At 35.9% G+C, this 19,484-nt stretch overlaps 1 protein-coding gene across 3 annotated transcripts in view; it reads right to left on the minus strand.

Moving 5' to 3' along the window:
• The window catches only part of NEDD4 (NEDD4 E3 ubiquitin protein ligase), a 120,571-nt gene that overhangs the window by 36,608 nt on the left and 64,479 nt on the right, over positions 1 to 19,484 (minus strand). For all 3 annotated transcript variants that reach the window (XM_037053948.1, XM_037053947.1, XM_037053946.1), the window contains 3 exons: positions 8,586 to 8,636; positions 7,233 to 7,294; positions 4,740 to 4,842 (listed from right to left, as the gene is read on the minus strand). In XM_037053948.1, the coding sequence (XP_036909843.1) occupies positions 4,740 to 4,842; positions 7,233 to 7,294; positions 8,586 to 8,636 (216 nt within the window). The remainder of the gene's footprint in view (positions 1 to 4,739; positions 4,843 to 7,232; positions 7,295 to 8,585; positions 8,637 to 19,484) is intronic.

Below are 19,484 nucleotides of genomic sequence, written 5' to 3' on the forward strand. Positions count from 1 at the left end.
ACAATAATGGAAAGCACTGAGAAATTGAGAAGCATAATTTAAACTCGAGTAAAAATAGGCTGTTCTCTAAATTATAAGCAAATGAATGGTGGGCAGGGATCATGTTGTACTGGGCATTGCCTTCCCACAGAGAAGATACCTTATATAGGATGGAAATCAATAACTCTCTGAGATCTGAAAAAGATATTATTAAATGAAGGTGCAATATGTAGAGGCATGAGAATTACAAACAATTTAGAAATAGTTGCTATAATGAACGCTCTAGTGATTAAAAAGTCATGACGACTCTCTGCTCTGGTCTGACTTTTTCTCTTTCTCCTCTGGACCCAGGGAAAGCATTTTCATCAAGTCAGAAAGCAGCCAAAGAAAGAATGTCTTGTTTGTTTTGTTTGAAACGCTTGGAAGGCACTGGAAATTTCCTGGGACCATCGAGGGGGTAAATATTATGAAGCCTTAAACCAGATAGTTAGAGTAAGAAATTAATGGGAAAGAGTAGCAAGAGTTAATGTACATTCTTTGTTCCAGAAACCTCAAAACAGAAAAGGCAGTAGGTACAAGGTTCACTAAATACTGGAATGGTTAGGAAAGCATAAATAAAGGAAACTAGTAAGTTTCCTAGTAAAGGAAACTTACAAATTCCTGAATGAATGAAAAGACTTAATATGATCTTGGCTAGGAAGACTCAACCTCACACTCGTGTCAATTCTACCCAAGTTAATTTATAAAGTTGCCAAGATTCCAGTTAAACTACATTATGGATTTTTTAAAAATAACGAGACATGGCAATTCTGAAGTTCAAATGGAAACACAAACATGTAGGAAAAATTAATAGGATTCTATAAAAGAAGAGCAACACATGGAGATGAACCCTGCCAGATAAAATACACTGTAAGCCACAAGAATTAAAGCTGTGTGGCCCTGGAGCACACAAGAGGAGAGAGCCCAACAGGATGGATTAGAAAGCCTAGGAAGAGACTCAAAGTTGTAGAAATTTGGTACATGATAAAGACACTTTTCAAATTTATGGGTAAATAGGCCTATTACCTAAAAAATAGAAAAAAATAATTTAGATCACTACCCCCTATCTTATACCAGGATATTACAAATTGTGCAATATTTAAATGTTAGAAAGTCAAACAAAAATGTCTTAGAACAGACCTGGGAGATTTAAAAAATACAGTATAAGAATGGGAAAGCCATTGCGTATAACCAAATCCAGATCAAAAAAGAGAAGATTGGTACATTTGATTATAAAACCCCCAAACCTGTACATGGGGAAAAAACTACTAAATCAAAGTTTAAAAACAACAAACTGGCCAACATTAGGTACTATGACAACAGACAAACGTAATTTCCTTAGTATACACAGAGTTTGTTTTTTCCCTAGGCACTGTGGACCCCACACTTAAAGGCTGGTGTGCGTCCACAAGTTGACAGCTTAGAAGATGTAAGAGAATTCTTCTATATTGAAAACTGGGTCTGAACATAAGGAATCAAGAAGAAAAGCTGGGAAGGAGAGGAGTATTTTCTGGCAGCAGGGATTCCTGCAAGAAGGGGTTCCTGATCTCTTCTAGCTCTGGTGGGGCTGTTATAGCCTGAGGCAGAACAGGACGGGAGAGGAAGACAGAGTTATTCTGGGAAAAGGAAGGTGGGCGGGAAGTACCAACTCCCTTTCTTTCTTATTCTCTGTTCTGTTTTCCTTTTTACCTCTTCTATGGGAACTGATATCTTTTTAATTTTTAATTCCCAAACTCCATTCTGTTCCTTCCCTCCATCCTCTTTTCTTTCCATCTATGTTACCTTCCTTTTCTCTCCTTTCCTTTCCTTTAAATAATCATAATAGTGGATCTACATACCCAAAATGTAGTCTTATATAAATTAAATCAAATTTTATTTCTCCAGTTTCAATTTCAAAAGCATGTGAGTTGAATTTTTGTATTTTACTCTCAAAAAAGACTAAGACGTATTTTTTTGTTGAATATGGTCATTGATTATTTTTCTACAGATTAATGACATTTATTAATAAAACTCCTCATTTCTGCTTTAAATGACTGTAAAAATATTCACAGCTAGGAATATGATACCAGAAAATATCTAAAATCTTCTTAAAGATTTGTCTCTTAAAGGTCTGCTTATTTAATTTCTGTTATACAAGTAAATTCAAACAGAGGAAAAAACTAATTTAATTAAGAACCTTTTTGAAAAGCCTGCTTCAAGCTTGAAAAAGTATAGTTGTACATTTTAACATTGTTTAGAAAGACTGAGTTCTCATTTTTGTATATAATATCTCCCTCTTACACATGTATCAGCTCATATTCTTCACAGAATAATTTCCTAAGTGTCAATGAACGTTAATTACTAACCTCAAAGCTGAGATGCAATTGCCCACAATTTAATGGAGTTAAAGAAAGTCAGAAAGCAAGCGTTCAGAGCTACAACATTGCAGTTAATCTTGTAAAATACACCTAAATCTAAAATCGCAAGGGGTACCAAAATCAAATGCTACACGATTATCTCTATATAGCCATCTTACTAAGGAATACCAACTGCCTTACAGTAAGCCTCTTGTGAAGATCACAATTGTTTTCTTTAAATAGTAGAACTGTGTACATTCAGTCACAAATTAGATGTCAAAGGCAAGACTTCTCTGGTCATTAGCTGCACAGAATATAAATAAGCACAGATTCATGTGTTTGAATTCCGAAGGCCTTTCATAAATAAACTCCTACACGCTTACATCCACTGAAATTATAAGGTGCACTCTGAGGGAATTCGAACACTGAGACTTCAGACCACAGAATGAAGCGAATCAGCTCTGCCCACAGAAACTGAACTGTGAATAGGTGCCTGCAATACGTGTGCGTGGGCAAAACTTGGAGCAGGTTACTAAATAATAAAATGCTGTTAGCTTTTTAAAAGTTATTAAATAAAGAATTTTCTTTCTTTACAGCAGACATCTTTCATGTCAAACAGAATTTTTTTTAAAGATTTTATTTATTTATCTTTAGAGGGAAAGGGAAGGAGAGAGGGAGAGAAACATCAATGTATGGTTGCCTTTCGTGCGTCCCCTGCTGGGAGTTGGCCTGCAGGGAACTGGCCTGCAACCCAGGCATGTGCCCTGACTGAGAATTGAACCTCGATCGTCTGAGTCGCAGGCCCGCACTCAGTCCACTGAGCTATACCAGCCAGGGCCAAACAGAATTTTATTAGGCAAAATATCCTGTGCACCAAAATACCAGAAACTTTGACCCAATAAATATCTTAAAAATGTTAAGTCTGATAAATCACAGAAAAAACAAAAAGATACGAAGGTAAATTAAGTAAGTGAATATAGACATAAGAAAGGCTACCAAGTTCTTTGGCCACCAAACTAAAGACTAATTATATTCTATGAGTCAAAGAAAAAAGTTCTTTCCATTATTTTAGATTCCCCCACAAAACAAAATCTCATTTGTGTACATAAAAAATTCCCGTAAAGTTCTGTTACAAAAGCTCTGCTTGTTCTAGAGCTTTCTTCCTCTTCTGAAGGCATGTGGGTTTGTGAGGTAGAGTCCAGTCTTTGGGGAGGGTCCTCAGCTTCATAGTTCTTTGGGAGATCTAACCAGACCCTCAGGCAAAGAGGCAGGGTGACAGGGCACTCACTGTGTGTTTGCACTCAATGTCCCTGAGTTACATGCTATCTTTGATGATAGTGTTCCTGCAAGGGAAGCCTCAAAGGGGCAGGTTTTTGGTCTTCTTTTCAACTCTTGAATTTTTCTGCTGAAGAAACCCTTGGCCTCATCTGGCAAAACCAGGTGACTATGCAAATGAAGAAACTGAGGTTCAGAGAAGTTCAGGGCTGGCTAGTGGCAGACCTTGCAAACAGGATTCCAGTCTCCAAATCCCAGCCCAATTCTATTCCAAATGCACAGTCTTGGCTTCTTCCTCACTCACCCCAGACACACATAGTTCGGCCCAAATACTTGACTTGGACTTTCTCTTATCTTGTCACTCATGGAAAGTATTAAATTCTATTTGCCCAAAATAAATGTGGCTTTTTAGTAGATCACTTGAATTCTCTCCTTCTCTTTCTCCAATTCCCTCCATTCCTACGAGCTCCATCTCAGCCACGACAGGAAAAGTAACAAGAATTATGTTTCATAAAAAGTTCCTAATTAGCAGAGTCACCTCAAAATTTCCATGTATTTAACTTACAAAGTGTTCTTACTTTGATGCAGATGACATGGTTTAGAAAACCAAACAACTAGAAACAGTTAATGACAATTATAATCAATACTCTCATTTATAAACATTGTATTCTCTATTCTTTTATCTTTATGAATGCCATTAATAATGGCCATTCATTCTATAGAAATATCTTTAGAGACATGTTTAATAAATGCTTGGGTAAAATAAATAAATATCCAGGTAAATAATTTATATTGCACATTTAAAAAAAATTATTGGTTTTAGAGAAGTGAAGAAGTAGTGTGGGGTGGGGAGAGAGAGAGAGAGAACACTGATATATTGTTCCACTTGTTTATGCACTCATTGGATGATTCTTGTATGTGCCCTGACCAGGGATCAAACCTGCAACCTTGGTGTATGAGGATGATGCTCTAACCAACTGAGATACCCGGCCAGAGCCTTTATTGCACATATTAACTTCATTGTATAAAGTTACTTTTTCTTCACAGTATACTAAAATAAGAAACTAGGTATTTCGTGTTTAGTTTAACCAAATATTTATAAAACCTCACCTCTAATTCCTCAGCCTGTTCTGTGTTATCTTCTTCTGAGCCACTGCTTTTAGGTAGATACGTCATTTTTAATCTCAGATAGCCTTTAACTCTTGATTTGTGACTGTAGAAGAGAAAAATAATTATTCACAAAACTTTAACACTAGGACGAAAAGAATTCATTTACTAAGAGTTCACTGAACACCCACCCGCTACTAGAGGAGAGTCAATGACAAATTATAATGCAGAAAGTATCTAGGAAAAAGAATACATGGTAGAGAAAAGGAACATATATAAATAAATACCTGTTACAAGATAAGATACTCAGGAAGTTTAAGTAAAAGGATCAGAGAGAATTTAAGAGAAGTTGGTATTTGAGTTGGGACTCGAAGACTGGGGAGTGTTTTGGTCTGTGGCAGTCATGGCACAGGCATGTGAGTGAAGAAAAGAGCAAAAAACAAGGAAATAGATGGGAGACCTGGGGTGCAGCTGAGGAAATAGCAGTAGTTGAACTTGACTGGATTACAGGGTACACATAAAGGAGGTGGAGACGGTGAGGTCCAGGTGAAATAAGGGAAGTTGAGGTTTTATTTTGCATACTCTGTGAAGCCAGGGAATTTGGGGGACACAAAAAGGCACCCTCAGAGATGTAACCTAGCCACATGGTCTGAGATGACAGAAAAGTGAAGAGCAAAGCCTGATAACCGTCTGGAACCCAGTATCTTTCTCTGACAGCTGTTTGAGTCTGTCCCACACTAATTCACCTCACCTGTTTTCATAGGGTATCACCTCTTTGAGTAACGAGTTGTCTAAGCTCAAGGTTGCTACCCACTGTATTAATATTTAATTGTTTAAACCCATCTTTCTGAAGCTTCTAAACTAAGACTTATTGCCCCCCATCAATCGTAATATCCTGTTTATTTAAGAAGTATTTGCTTGTCCCACCTTTCTACACAAACTTTTTGGGTGATTTTTATAAATATCAATTATGTAACCAACTAGTCTTTGTCTTTCTAGACAAGAGTCCTAATTCCTTTTTCCTGTCTTCAAGAAATATGCCTCCATTAATTTTTTTAGTAGTTCTTTTGTGTATGTATAGTTCTCATGGATTTGGAAAGTGGACCTACCCTAAGTGGTCAATAAAATACCTGATGCGTGTCTCCAAGTCCACTAATTGTGGCCTGTCACCATATCTAAGGGGTAGTGAGCACACTGACTTGTTGCTATAAAAGACAGACACAGAAAACTTGCTCTAATAATGTTTTATAAAAGAGTTTCTCTACAGTGATATGTTTCATGTCTTTCCATCTAGATACTAAGCCTGTGAGTTTGGACTTAATGGGGTGAAAAAGAATCCAGGAGTGCCGTGCATCTTCTATCTGAATAAAGTTCTTTCTGCACTTGCAATAACATGCAGTGCAGACAAAAGATGTAAATTGTTAGTGTTTAAAGATAAGGATACTAGAAAGCACTTGACAAATTGAAAAGCAGGCTACCAGGGCAATCAAATAAGAGAAGAAATATTGATTTTGTCACTCTTGGTATGCAGATGTCACAACCAGTGAACATTAAAGGGAAAAAAGAGATGTGTATTTCAAGGCTTCTATAGAAATTAAATACGTGACTTCTCTTACAGAAAGTAAATATTAATAGAAAGCACTGTGCTCTTTGTTTTCATATACATATTACAAAGATAATTTTAAAATTCTAAATAAAAAATCGCTAATTTCCCATTGTATGCTTTTCAAATGCATTTGCTAATTTCAAAAGCAAGGCGAATACTGTTTTCACAGATGTTCTTCTTCCGCTTTGCTCTGACCCTCTTGACAGTAAATCCACACACATGTCTTGGCTAGCTTTTACTTGACTAATTGGTACAGAAGATCAAAAGGAGTTTTACTTACAGCTTAAACTTTAGAATTTTGACAAAAATCAAGTAATTTAGTTTAGGAAAATAAAATTATGGGTTTTAAATTCCAGTCTTTACTCATGTTATTTTCTCTAAATATTTGAGTTCTCTGAAATACCTTTTTTATTGAGGTATGCAAAATATAGTTAGATTTTTCTGAAATTGGTTTTTGCAAGTTGAGTTGGATATTAGTTCTAGACGAACTAATGCTTGTGATTTTTTAAAACACAGCATGACAAAATTATATATACTTTGCAATGTAAAATCAATATAAATGATAAATTTTAGCATTTTAGTCTGGTATTAGGGGTACAGATCTTTCCCAAAGGGATGTGACCACGTTTCTGTATTTTCAGAATTTTTGTATTATGTACATATTAATTTGTAATCAGACATAACAATAAAACTTTAAAAAATAATACAAAATTCAGAACTAGATTATTTAAATAATAATTATTCAAAATAATAAATATTTATTTATGAATTATTTTGAATAATTATTATTATTCAAAGCTTTAAACTTTGAATTTTCAAAGCAGCTACTATAAGGTATGATGAAGAAAATTTTAAAAAACTTAATATGTTATTATTTTATATTTACTGACCTTCTTGGGTGAAGAACAAAATCCTTAAATGTATATGGTCTCTCCATTCTTGGATTTTCAGTCTAGAACAAAACAGTGGGTTTTCAAAATATATCTAGAACACCAAAACATGAACTTTTCAAGAATATTAATGAACTATGGTCTAAGGCATAACTGAAGTTAGAAATGAGAAAACTGTAGCTTTGGATGAATGGTTACAATCAATAGTGCTTTCACCTTCCCACACCACAGGAATTTTAACCGGCATCACAACTGAGTCTAAAACAAGCTGAGCAGGTGTGTTGGGGAGCCAAAAATAGGGTAGGAAGTGAAAAAGCAGAAGCGCGGTTAGTGGAATATGCAGTGTCAGAAAGCTGGCATGAGCTCAGAGACAATTCCAGGAGAATGAAAAAGTAAACAGCGTGGAAAATAAGACTGAATTCAATGCATTACTACAAGCTTATCATCTCTGAAGACTGTAGAAAGCCAATAAACATTTCAAAGCCTTTTGTTTTTATTATTCTTTTCTTTCCTGTTGCATTTTGCATTGTTAACTACCTACTCAGTCATAAAACTCTTGAATTATCATGACATTATTTTACTTGGTTCTTTTCTTGTGTCCTCTTGTCTGTCTTCTCTCTTTCCTCTCACAGACCCACAACTGTCCAAGGGTCAATGTTTGGCCTTTAGTGCTTTCATCTCTCTTGTCTGGACAGCCAGTCATTCTCAGAGATTCTGCTGCTCCCTCAGCAGAGATAACTCTCAATCTTTCCAGTCCCTTTTCCCTACACAATTTATTTTCATATCTCTGTCAGCTGCCCTAAGTTTTCGTTTCTCCTGTTTTCTGTTGAAATTCAATAAGGCAAAAAAATAAATGTATCATATTTCAAAACAAAAGGGCTTTTCTTTCTGACTTTTCTACTTGAATTACCATCCTTATCTCCTAAGTTCAACCTGTATTATCTGTATATTTTACTTATTTTTTAAACCCCTGTCAGGAACTTGGTCCAATATAGTTTTATTCTAAAACGTTTCTTAAATCTGTTTGTTTTCCTCTAGTACTATATGCTTGGTCCAGACTATGCTAACCTATCTTAGTTTTCTTCTGTGAGCCTAGGCTCTGCCCCTTCTAGTTATTTAGCAGAACATCTCCAAACTGATCTTCCTCAAACAATGTTTTCATAATGTCAACAAACTTCAATGGCTCCATTTCTTACTGGAGTTCACATAATGGGACCATGATGATCAAATTAAAACAGAAAATATAGTAAGAAATAATAGTAGTATATATTTTATAAATCAAATATTAATATGAATTTAATTTCTTAAAGTAAAAATAATAAACATAAAAAGTAAAATCACAAATGTACTAACCGGTAATGGGTAAAGAGGAACATCCACTTGACCTAGGAAATCATCTCTTGTCTATAAAAGAAAAAAGGAAGAATAAGATTAGTAACATGCTCAATCCTTTTAGAAAATTTTGATGAACTACTGCCACCATTTACCAAAAAAAAGTAGAAGGTTTTGTTGTTGTTGTCATTTACTCCTACACAATACTAGTAGAAAACAAAAAGTAATATGATATAACTCCTGATAGTGGCATAATATATCAGGTTGATCCTTTTCAAGATAATAATTATGTACTCTAAGATATAAAAATAACTATTTGAAAGTACCATAGATTGACCAAAAGCAGGCAGAAACTGGAGGGGAGTCAATCCTGAAAGAAGGAACACACGGCTTTTCGCCTGGTAGTAGTACTCCACAGTTCATATGGAGAAGTGATTAGAACTATCCCCAGAAATCTGAAATTGAACTTGCTTGAAGAGTTCTTAGACCTGGTTTGAGGTTAACAACATAACTGGGAAGTGAGAAGAATAATCCCTGGAAGGAAGAAGCCATGAGTCCCTCCAAATTTACATATAAACTCTACCCAAATTCCTAGCTGACTCGTAAGCTGCTGAACTGCCCCTGTGAAAGGTAATGGCCCGAAGGCTGAAAGCACTGAGCACGGATTGCAGCTGATGTTCACCTGACGGGAGACAGCATTCTGTTAACAACTGGCCAGAACAAAAATCAAAAACCTTCGGTGAAAGATAACTAAATCCATTGTCTCTGCCATGTACCATACACACTGTCCAGTACACAATAAAAAATGACTAAACACATAAAGAAATACAATCCAGTATCAAAGGAAATATAATTTTAAAAAAAACAACCATAAGATGAGCCAGAATCTAGGAACTAGCAGACAAAGAAATTAAAACAACTATTATACAGATGTTTAAGGACTTAAAAGGAAAATAAGGTCATAATGAATGAATGGCTTAGGACTGTCATCAGTGAAATGGAAAGTTAAAAAATGAATCAAATGCATACTTTATAACTAAAAAATATATCTGAATCAAAGATCAATTGACAGGCTTAATATATGATTGAAGATGACAGGAGAAAACTTATGTTAACTTGAAGATATATCCATAGAGTTGACCGTTTTTTGGCAGGTATAATGTGCACCCATGTTTTTGGCCCAAACTTTCCGGGAAAAAATCTTTCATTCTAGTGTTTTAATGCAATTATTTATTTATTTATATTTGGAAACAAAACTGATGATCATATTCCATTCACTGGAGGATGTTTAACACCCTGGACCGCCCCCACTAAATGCCAGTAGCACTCTTCCTCCAGTTGTGACAACCAAAAATGTCTCCTGGCACTTGCCCCTGGGTGGCAAAACTGTCCCTGGTTGAGAACCACTGATAAAGAAAGTATAAAACAGATTGCCTCAATTAGTGAACCAAAGATTCCACCCTTAAAAAAAAAAACCAGCTTCACTGAGATATAATTAGCACCCTATACAATTCACCCACTTAAAGCATGCAATTTTAGAACACTGGCATCACTTCAAAAAGAAAACCCGTACCCATTTCCTCCCTCTTCCCTCCGGCCCAGGCAGCCGTCAATCTACTTTCTATTTCTATGGGCTTGCCTTTCCTGGGCATTTTATATAAATGGAATCATACAGTATGTAGTCCTTTAAGCCTGACTTCTTCCACATGCTATAATGTTTTCACCCATGTTGTAGCAAATATCAGTACTTCATTCCTTTTTTTAATTCCTGAATAATACTACTACATTTATTTATCCATTTATCAGCTGATTGACATTGAGGTTTCCACTTTGGGCTATTATAAATGATGCTGCTATAAACATTTGGGAACAAGTTTTTGTGCTAATATAGGCTATATACTTGAAAGTAGAATTGCTGGATTATACAGTAACTCTGTTTAACCTTTGGAGGAGCCGCCGGACTTTCCAAAGTGGCTGGGCCATTTCGCATTCCCACCAGCATCATAAGAGTGTTCCAATTTCTCCATATCCTTGCCAACATTAATTACTACCCATCTTTTTGATAACAGCCTTCCTAGTGCCTGTTAAGTGGTATTTCTTGTGGTTTTGTTTGCATTTCCATAATGGCCAATGATACTGAATATCTTTTCATGTGTTTGTTGTGCTCCTCATTTCTTAAAAACTCTTAACTTATCAGTCTTCCCTAGATATGCAGTCTTTACTGCAGAGGCAGTGCCTGGTCACCGCAGGACAGACAGACAGAAAACATTTTATCCCATATATTGTGTTGTCCCATACTCCTCGTTCATTCATCGATTTCACTCTGTGAACAAAAGCATAATATCAAAAATCTCATATAATGAAAATTTCCATGCCTCAAGTAACTCTGGTATATAAAAATATTATTTTAAAAATTTCTTGGAACACTTCTTGCTTACATCTTTCTTCTTTGAAACAAGTAATTCAAAATGAGTTTGTTAACTTCTACTCTAAATGAAATGGTCCCAGCCATGGCTGGTGTGGCTCCATGGTTTGAGTACTGGCCTGAGAACCAAAAAGTTCCCAGTTTGATTCCTGGTCAGAGCACATGTATGGGTTGCAGTCCAGGTCCCCAGGTGGGGCCGTGGGAGAGGCAACCAATCTATGTTTCTCTCTCTCTCTGTCTTCCTCCCTTCCCCTCTCTCTGAAATAAATAAATAAAATCTTTCAAAAAAGAGAGAGAAAAATGATCCCTCAAAACCTTGGGGGCAACATATTTCTACTATTAGAAAAACAAACAAATTTTCTAAATTAAAAATCAATACACCTGATCTGAGGAGAAGGAGAATATGAAACTAGGAGCTATCCCGGAAAGTCCCGGACACACGGTTGGAACATACGGTTGCTATAAATATGGACAATTAGAAGTTCTTTTTCCATTTACAAAGAAACAGGAATAGTTTTAAATTCATTCCTATGAAAGCAAGACAGTCTGTGATGTTCATTAATGTTTCCCTAGCCAACCAATTGTTCCAAATTCTGAATATCAAGCATTTCTTTGTGGGAGTCATTTCCTATATTCAAAGTGCATTTCACTTACTTCACAAAGCAAATTTGCATTTGGTAACATATAATTAACTTAAGAATGCCTGAAAATCTACAAAACAATTCAGAACGGCCAGTGGTTTTAAACTGCAATGTGCACAGTTTAGTCAGTAAATAATACTTTATCTAATTATTTTAAAGATATAAATTTCAATTTCTTAAAAAAATTTTTTTGAATGTGAGAAGAGAAAAATACAAATGGCTGTTCTTGCAAAACTTCAATTAGAACTACAGATGGCTCTAAGTTTTGGAGGACAAACATTAATGTTGATAAGGCTGAAGTGACTGCTCTGGTTTAAGAGAATAATATTACAAAAAATCAGAAATTTAAAAATAGATACATCAAAGTACCATAGCGTTGAAGAATACTTGGCTTTAAAAAGAGTTTCCATTAAATCTGAATCATAAATAATCTCCCAGGATAAATCTACAGTAGAAAGCAAAATATTAAAGGAAGAATCACTTCCTCACAACCACAGCCACGCAACATTGCCCAGGTTTTCTGCTCTAATATCCAACTTTTCACTTTAATCAGTAAAAATGAACTTTATACCTGAACATTAAGTATAGTATAGTTTCAGTTTCAGACTTACTGATCAGCCCTTTTGTAATGAAGATCATTTTTTAAAGTAAGTTTAAAACAGGTTACACTGGGTATAGAGTTGAAAGGAAAAAAAAAAAGGGTGGCTAACTTCCAGCTATCTATAACTCACCCACTGTCCTTCCAAAAGGCAACAGCAGTCAGTCTTTTTGAGTTTGAATATCCCTTTAAGTTTTTCTCTGGACTTTTATGCATGTTGCTTTTCCCCCCTTCAACGATATTTCTAGGGCCTTGTCCAGTATTGGTCCACAGGGAAGTGCTTTACCTCTCTCATGGTTGAACAGTGTGCCACTGTACAGAATACCAAAATTCAACCAGTTCCCTCCCTAGAGATGGACATTCGGGTTGTTTCTAATCATTTGCTACTACAGACAATACCTCAATGAACAAACTTGTGTCTATCATTTTGTGTACATGCCAAAGATAGTTTTTATTCTGTGTGATGATAAAGACTACAGTGAGCTAATCTGAACTCATCTGAAGTGGAAACATCTCAGTGACCGACTGACTGGGTGTTAGAGAAGGAAACAGTATCTGAGTAAACCCAAAAGTACACACAAGTTTTCAGAGATCAAGTCAAGATCAAAGATTCAAGATCAAGAAGTTTGCATTTCAATTAACATCTTACTCAGTGTCGATAACAACTATTTTCACACAACAGTATTCATATTCTCTATGTGTAAATGCCATGGTTCTTCTGTACAGACCACTAGTTCTAAAAAGATAAATTAGGGTAAACAATAAAAAAAATTAAACAAATTCATAGCAATAAATATGTTTAAACCATTGTTAATCATATTGTTTAAATTAATCCGAGAGATTAAGAGATATTTCAGAGATCATAAAAGACTAAGTAGACCTAAAGGCTCTAAAGCTGAGATGCTAACAGTAAAATTATATAGAAACTTGTTCTTGTAAAGTAGAACTTAAATTATTTATGAGTTAAGAGGTTAAACGTTTTCTTGATTTGAAGACATGAAAAGTCAATATTTTTACAGAGGATATTAGCACACATGAATCTGAGAAAAATAGCAGAACTTATATGAATGGACCCATTTACAATATTTTAAAAATAAGAAACCATATATTTTCTGCTTCCAAAATTTTATAAAAACTATTATTTTAAATGAACACCCTCTCAAAATCAATACTACATCCCAGGCATTAAAAATAGAAAAAAGGATTATGAAAACTATTCAAATTTCACTGAACTTTTTTCTAATGTATACAGATTTTATTAAGTAAAATTTCATTGGCATTACTTCTACCTTCCCACTCACATACAGACTCACTTTGTGCTATGACCTGCTTATTTTAAATGTTTTTTGGAAGTTTAAGATTTATTGATTCAATCTTTTCAGTATGCTGAGAGGAAAATGGTGTTAGCTAAATAAACAGTATAATCTGATCTATGCTATAAAATCATAGTGCTATGGAAACCGGATGTCTTTGCTTAAAACAAACATTCAAAGTCCCAACCTTGTGATTTGCTGTTTAGCCAGCCAGCCTGTCTGGTAGATTTAACTGTAAGACACACACTATACTTGTTCTTTGACAATTGCTTCATACCACTTGACAATTTGGGTACATGTGTTCCACAGTCCTTAGCAACCTTCACATTTTTAAAGGTATTGCTTTACCTAAGTGGGGGTGGTGGGGAGAGAGCCAGGAGAAACCTCTTTTTAAATCAGTTTCAGTTTAAGTCTCCTCCGAATTTCAGTTTCTTTCCAGGTCTCCACTTTCTAATTATCACAAACTTGTGAAACAGATGATTTACCTTGTTAAGTTCCTCCATCTCTTCATGCTTTAAAGCAGGGGTCCCCAACCTTCCGCAGTGCACCTGGTACTGGTCTGGGTCTATTAGGAACCAGGCGGCTCAGCAGGAGGTGAGCTTGAAGGTAATCAGCTTGCATCATGCAGAAACCATCTCCCCCAACCCAGTCCGTGGAGCGATTGTCTTCCACAAAACTGGTCCCTGGTGCTAAGAAGATTGGGGACCACGGCTTTGAAGTTAAGTTTATAATTTACTATGAGGATTTTCAAATATAAATCAGTTTTCATACGCTACAAAAAAGAGAATATGAAGCAGAGCAGGAGTAATAGGACTCAGGTTGTGTTGTCAAACATGAATTGGATTTAATAATTATTTTTTAAGTTAAAAGTTAATATGTCTAACATACTTTTAGACGCAATTTTTATCTAATGCCCCTCAACTAAAGGACTATGTAGGTGAGAAGTCTTGCATTTGTTACATCTTTTCTCCCCTTCTCAAAAAAGGGGAGGGGTTATAAGTATCTGTTCCCATTGTTTCAAATTTATATTTTTAAACAAAGAAAAATAACAAGAGGACTAACACATAAAGTTATCATTTAACCAGGAAATATCCACAGCTAGATAACTGATAAAAGGGGGAAGACTCTTCCTCTCAGAGGGTAAAAATATTCCTTCTCGATTGAAAATAAACAGACACAGAGAGCCTGCTCTTCTGAGTGCCACTTAATTGGGATACTACTTTTTTTTTCCTTTTGAGGAATGTCTCCCAAGCTACCAGGGAAAGAAAAGGTAAACTTGCTGTAAAAACTGACTTTAGTGAGAGAAAGAAGGTGGGGGGTGGCTGAGAGAGAAACACCGATTTGTTGTTCCACTTATTTATGTGTTCATTGGTCGATTCTTGTAAGTGCCCTGACTGGGGATCAAACTGGCAACCTTGGTGTATCAAGATGATGTTCTGACCTACTACTGAACTACCTGGCCAGAGACGGAAAAGGTGAACTTTCGGAACAATGAAAACTAATATTCTCTGGGGAATTTTATCTATGGCCTAAAAGAGAAACTATTTGACAGATGGCTGCCACAGTTAAGATATAGTAACTTTAATTCTAAGAAACCAACAAGCTGTGTAAGATCTCAGATACGTAATTTATGGACAAGTAAGTATGAGATGATCTAACAAGATCATTTTAAAGTGGGCAAAACAGAAGTTGTGGCAGTTGAGCAAGTGTCTAGAAGCTTCGGCTCCCAACCTACTCTAGAGTTTCAAAAAGTTTAGGTGAGTCATCTCAAGCAGTTTTCAAACTTCAGTAGCTGTCAGAATTATTTGGAGGGCATATTAAAGACAGATCACTGGGCTTCACTCCCAGAATTTCTGATTCAGTAGGTCCATCTGAGAATGTGCAGTTTTAACAAGCTCCCAGGTACTATTCATGCATATGACCCAGTAGTCACACCTTGAGAGCCATGTCTTTATTTAATCCTTGGAGAAAACCAGGATAAGTAAGCAATGATGGGTAACAGCTGAAGATGAATCAGCAGGGCATCTAAATGTATCTATCTTTTATCCCACTTTTTTCCAAATGAACTTGGTCGTTTTACGATAATGCACAATGTCAAGAAGAAAAAAGGACTCATGGACATGGACAACTGTGTGGTGATTGTGGGTGGGGGAAGAGTGTATAAGGGGATTACATGGTAATAAAAAATAATAAAAATTTTAAAAAAGATAACACCATGTAAATTAAGACAAAGGTAACATCTAATGGAATTCCTCTGAAGGAAGCAAAATGAATCAGGTATCTATGTATTTGTATTTCCTTCTAGCTTAAGTTGTAAAACCAAAAAAATTTTAATTATGACAATCCTCTTTCAGAACTTTGAAGATTGGCTACTGCATAAACATCATTCCCCAAGTATGCTCTGAGGGATAATAGATTTGCCGGGTACTAAAAGAGTTCAATGGTGATCACATAGTTGGGAAACTTCATTAAAGAAAGTTCAAAAGTTTGTTTCCAGACTTTAGGAACTTAACTTTACTAGTTCGCACTGTGACATTCTAAAAAATATAGCAAGTGGCATTATACAAATTTAGTTATCAGTGGGATGGGCTTTATGTGAGGTATCTTACAGGTGAGGAACATTTTTCAAAAACATTGGTCCAGAGGAAAAACCATAAATTCCTTAGCATGGGATTCCAGGCCCTCTATACCTGTTTCTCCAATCTACCTGCAGTCTTATCTACTAACATAAGCCTCCCCATTAGAACACTATGACTTTGCTTTCAAACTCACTTCCATGTAAATCCTATCCACATACGATGCCCAGCTAAATGCCACTTTAATAAAAATTTTCTTGATGAGACTAAATTGCTAATTTCTTCCTCTGAAACTCTCCTCACCTTGTATCTTTTAACATCTGTGTTATAATTCCCTTCTACTCCAATGAGACTATAATGTCTGTGAGGTTGACAAATGTTGGTGACTGGCTTCTATAGCCAGGCTCTGTGCTAAGTGGAGGAGAATGGTCCTGATATCACAGGCCTACAGTCCTGCATGGTTGACAAACATGCACCTATAATTAAAATGTGTGTAAAAACTGAAGGAAAAATACAGAATTCTACAGATGGAGATAGGAAAAGAGTTAGGGAAAACTCTCATTCTTCGTTATGCCCCAATCTGCCCTGTCTATATGGGTGTTTAATACCTAGAGGTAAAGTCCAAATTATTAATTTTAAAAAATTGAAATGGCTTGACTTATTAGAAAATTATATCATCTTTATATCAATTAATACTTCCTTTGTGAAAACTAGCTATTTAGACCTGAAAGTATTCTATAATTTGAAGAGAACTTATCAGGAAGAAAACAGAAATAGTTCTAACATTAAAAAAGCAATTCAGCAACATGACAGGAAATGCTACAATAGCAAAAGAAGATGGTTATCAGATTTCCCATGTGACTTAAAGTACCATTTGCCCATTTCGAGGGAGACAGTATGTTGAACAGTATTAGAGCAATCATTGAAAGGGTTAAATGACTTACTCCACTCCCTGCAATCTGCCTGCCTTCCGCAACTTGGACTTGAATTCAGTTCTCTGTCATGAGTGTGATGACCTGGTAATGTTTGTGCTCCAGACTGGTTTATTGATTCCCTGACCACGTCTCTCACTGCTTTGACTATGGCCTATGTTGCTGGGTCATTCACTGCTGTCCCTGCCTGCAGGACTGAATGGTATTTTCTTTACATGTAAGAGGCTGTTCTCCTTATGGAGGAGACATGCAAGCTATTCCCCACACTTTTCCCCAGGCTTCCCCATCGGCTCCTGACCTTTTCTGCCCTCTAGTGACCATGAGCCACTCTCTACTCTTGGCATAAGGGATCCACCATTTGGAATCTGCACAGAGTTGGTAGCTTGATAGAATATTTCATCTGAAAGTCTATCATTCAAGTCTCAAGAGATTATAACTCTGATCTCCTATTGATACTACACACAAATTAAAAAATACACCCATGAGATATGAAATACACAACTCACGTAGACTTTGACTCAGATAAAACCACCTCATTTATATGCATTGGTAGAATGAAAGGTTTTTTACTTTTGTAATTTTTACTTCTTGTAATGAATAATGTTTTCTCAGTTAAAAATATTTCAGAATATTCTTACAATTTGATGACCTATTCTCTGGTTAAATGTAAGTTTCACTGATCTATAAACCATTTTTAAAATTTCTCCCAGGGTTAGAGACTCATAATTTCTATTCAAGAATATATCAGTGAAAATAGGAAAAAGGGGGGAATGTGGGTTGATTGTTGTTTAAGAAAATAAGAAGTCAATGGATTCCTTTAAATCCCAACTTTTCTTGCTTTACAGCAAGACAGGGAAAAATAAGCCCACTGAATGTGGCTCCCCGCCTGCAGCCACCACAGCTCCCTGGCACTGCAGCCTGAGGTGCCTTCCTCGGTACAGTGCAGCGCTGTCAAAGCTGCAGGGCTGTCAGTGCTGTGCACTCAGCTGCCACATTCTAGAGCAGCAGGTGCGCTGCAAGAATCGTTAAAACATGCAATACCCAACGGGGCACTGACCTCTTTTCCTTTGGATGGTCAAATTTAAAAAATGACAATAGCCAACACAACAATAGCCATCCAGTATGAATGAACAAGAGTGTACCTATTTTTTGTCAAATTGGCAAAAAAATATAGCTTTTTGGTGTGCTGAAGAATTTTAGTAGTTAGTTCATGTGTGCCATGAGACGAAAAAGGTTGAAAATCGCTGCTCTAGAGGAAGCTTATCCAATAGAACTTTGGGCAATAATGGGATACTCCATATCTGCGCTGCCCAACACAGTGGCCACCAATCACGTGCGAGTACTTGAAATGTGTCTCACACAAATGAGGGTCAGAATGTTAAATATGATTTAATTTAAATTAATGAAAATCTCAATAGCCACATGTGGTTACTGGCCACTATACTGGACAGAGCGAGTTCTAGAAAATTTTTTAGTGAAACAGTATTTTTTGGTTTTAAGATTTTTAGTTCTTGCCCTGAGATTCAGACAGGTGTCCTGAGCTGACTGATTTCCTCATGCCACCATGTTCAGAATCACAAATCTTTAAAAAAAAATAGGTTGGCTGGTAGCTAAGGAAAGGTTGAGTTAAGCTTTTCAAGAATGCTCCTGAAAAAGAAGTCACCAAAAGCAAAGAAAGGGAGGAGAAGAGATGAATGACACAACCACCAAAGTGTTGATTGCTGTTGAACTGGGGTTCACTGGGGGCACTCACGGGGCTCAAGGCATTAATCTTTCTACTGTGATGTGTGTTGGAAATTTTCCATAATAAAAAGTTTTAAAATACTTGGGAAAAATATAGATAGTTTATAATGATTTATGTAGTTTACATGAGTTATTGAAGAAAAATTAAGAATGAAATTCCTAAATAGCCTTTAGGAGGCAGAAACACAGTATGTGTTATTTGACCAATAAAAATAATCAGAAAGAACAAAGTAATTATAAATATTGGGTAACAAGTCAGAAGAAGAGAAGAAATATTTTAAAGGTAAACTGGTTCTCATAATCAATAAAATATATTATTAAAAAAAGATAAACTGGTTCTCTAGGAACAATGTGTTCAAATAACAGTCCCTGAATTTAGCTTTACTCAGTAACGGCAAGAAGAAAGGGCTTGATTGGACTCCATGTTCCACAGAGTGTATAAGTTAATCATCAGATTGTAGTGAATCCAGGTAGAAATTTTCCTTTACACAACTCTTTTTTTTCTTTCTGATGTTATTTTTTACTAGAATAACCTGCTCTAAGCAGCTGTATCTTGTAGATTCCTCCTGCTTCAGAGTAGAATGGAAGTCCTCTTGGCTTGCAAAGTAGAAAAGTGTTTTATAATACATAATAGAACTGTGTTTGGTCCAAATATGACATTTATTAGATTTATGATCTCGAGTAAGTCATTT

This window comes from Sturnira hondurensis, unplaced genomic scaffold, assembly GCF_014824575.4.
Source record: "Sturnira hondurensis isolate 20B ecotype Veracruz unplaced genomic scaffold, ASM1482457v3 Scaffold0008196, whole genome shotgun sequence".
NCBI lineage: Eukaryota > Metazoa > Chordata > Mammalia > Chiroptera > Phyllostomidae > Sturnira > Sturnira hondurensis.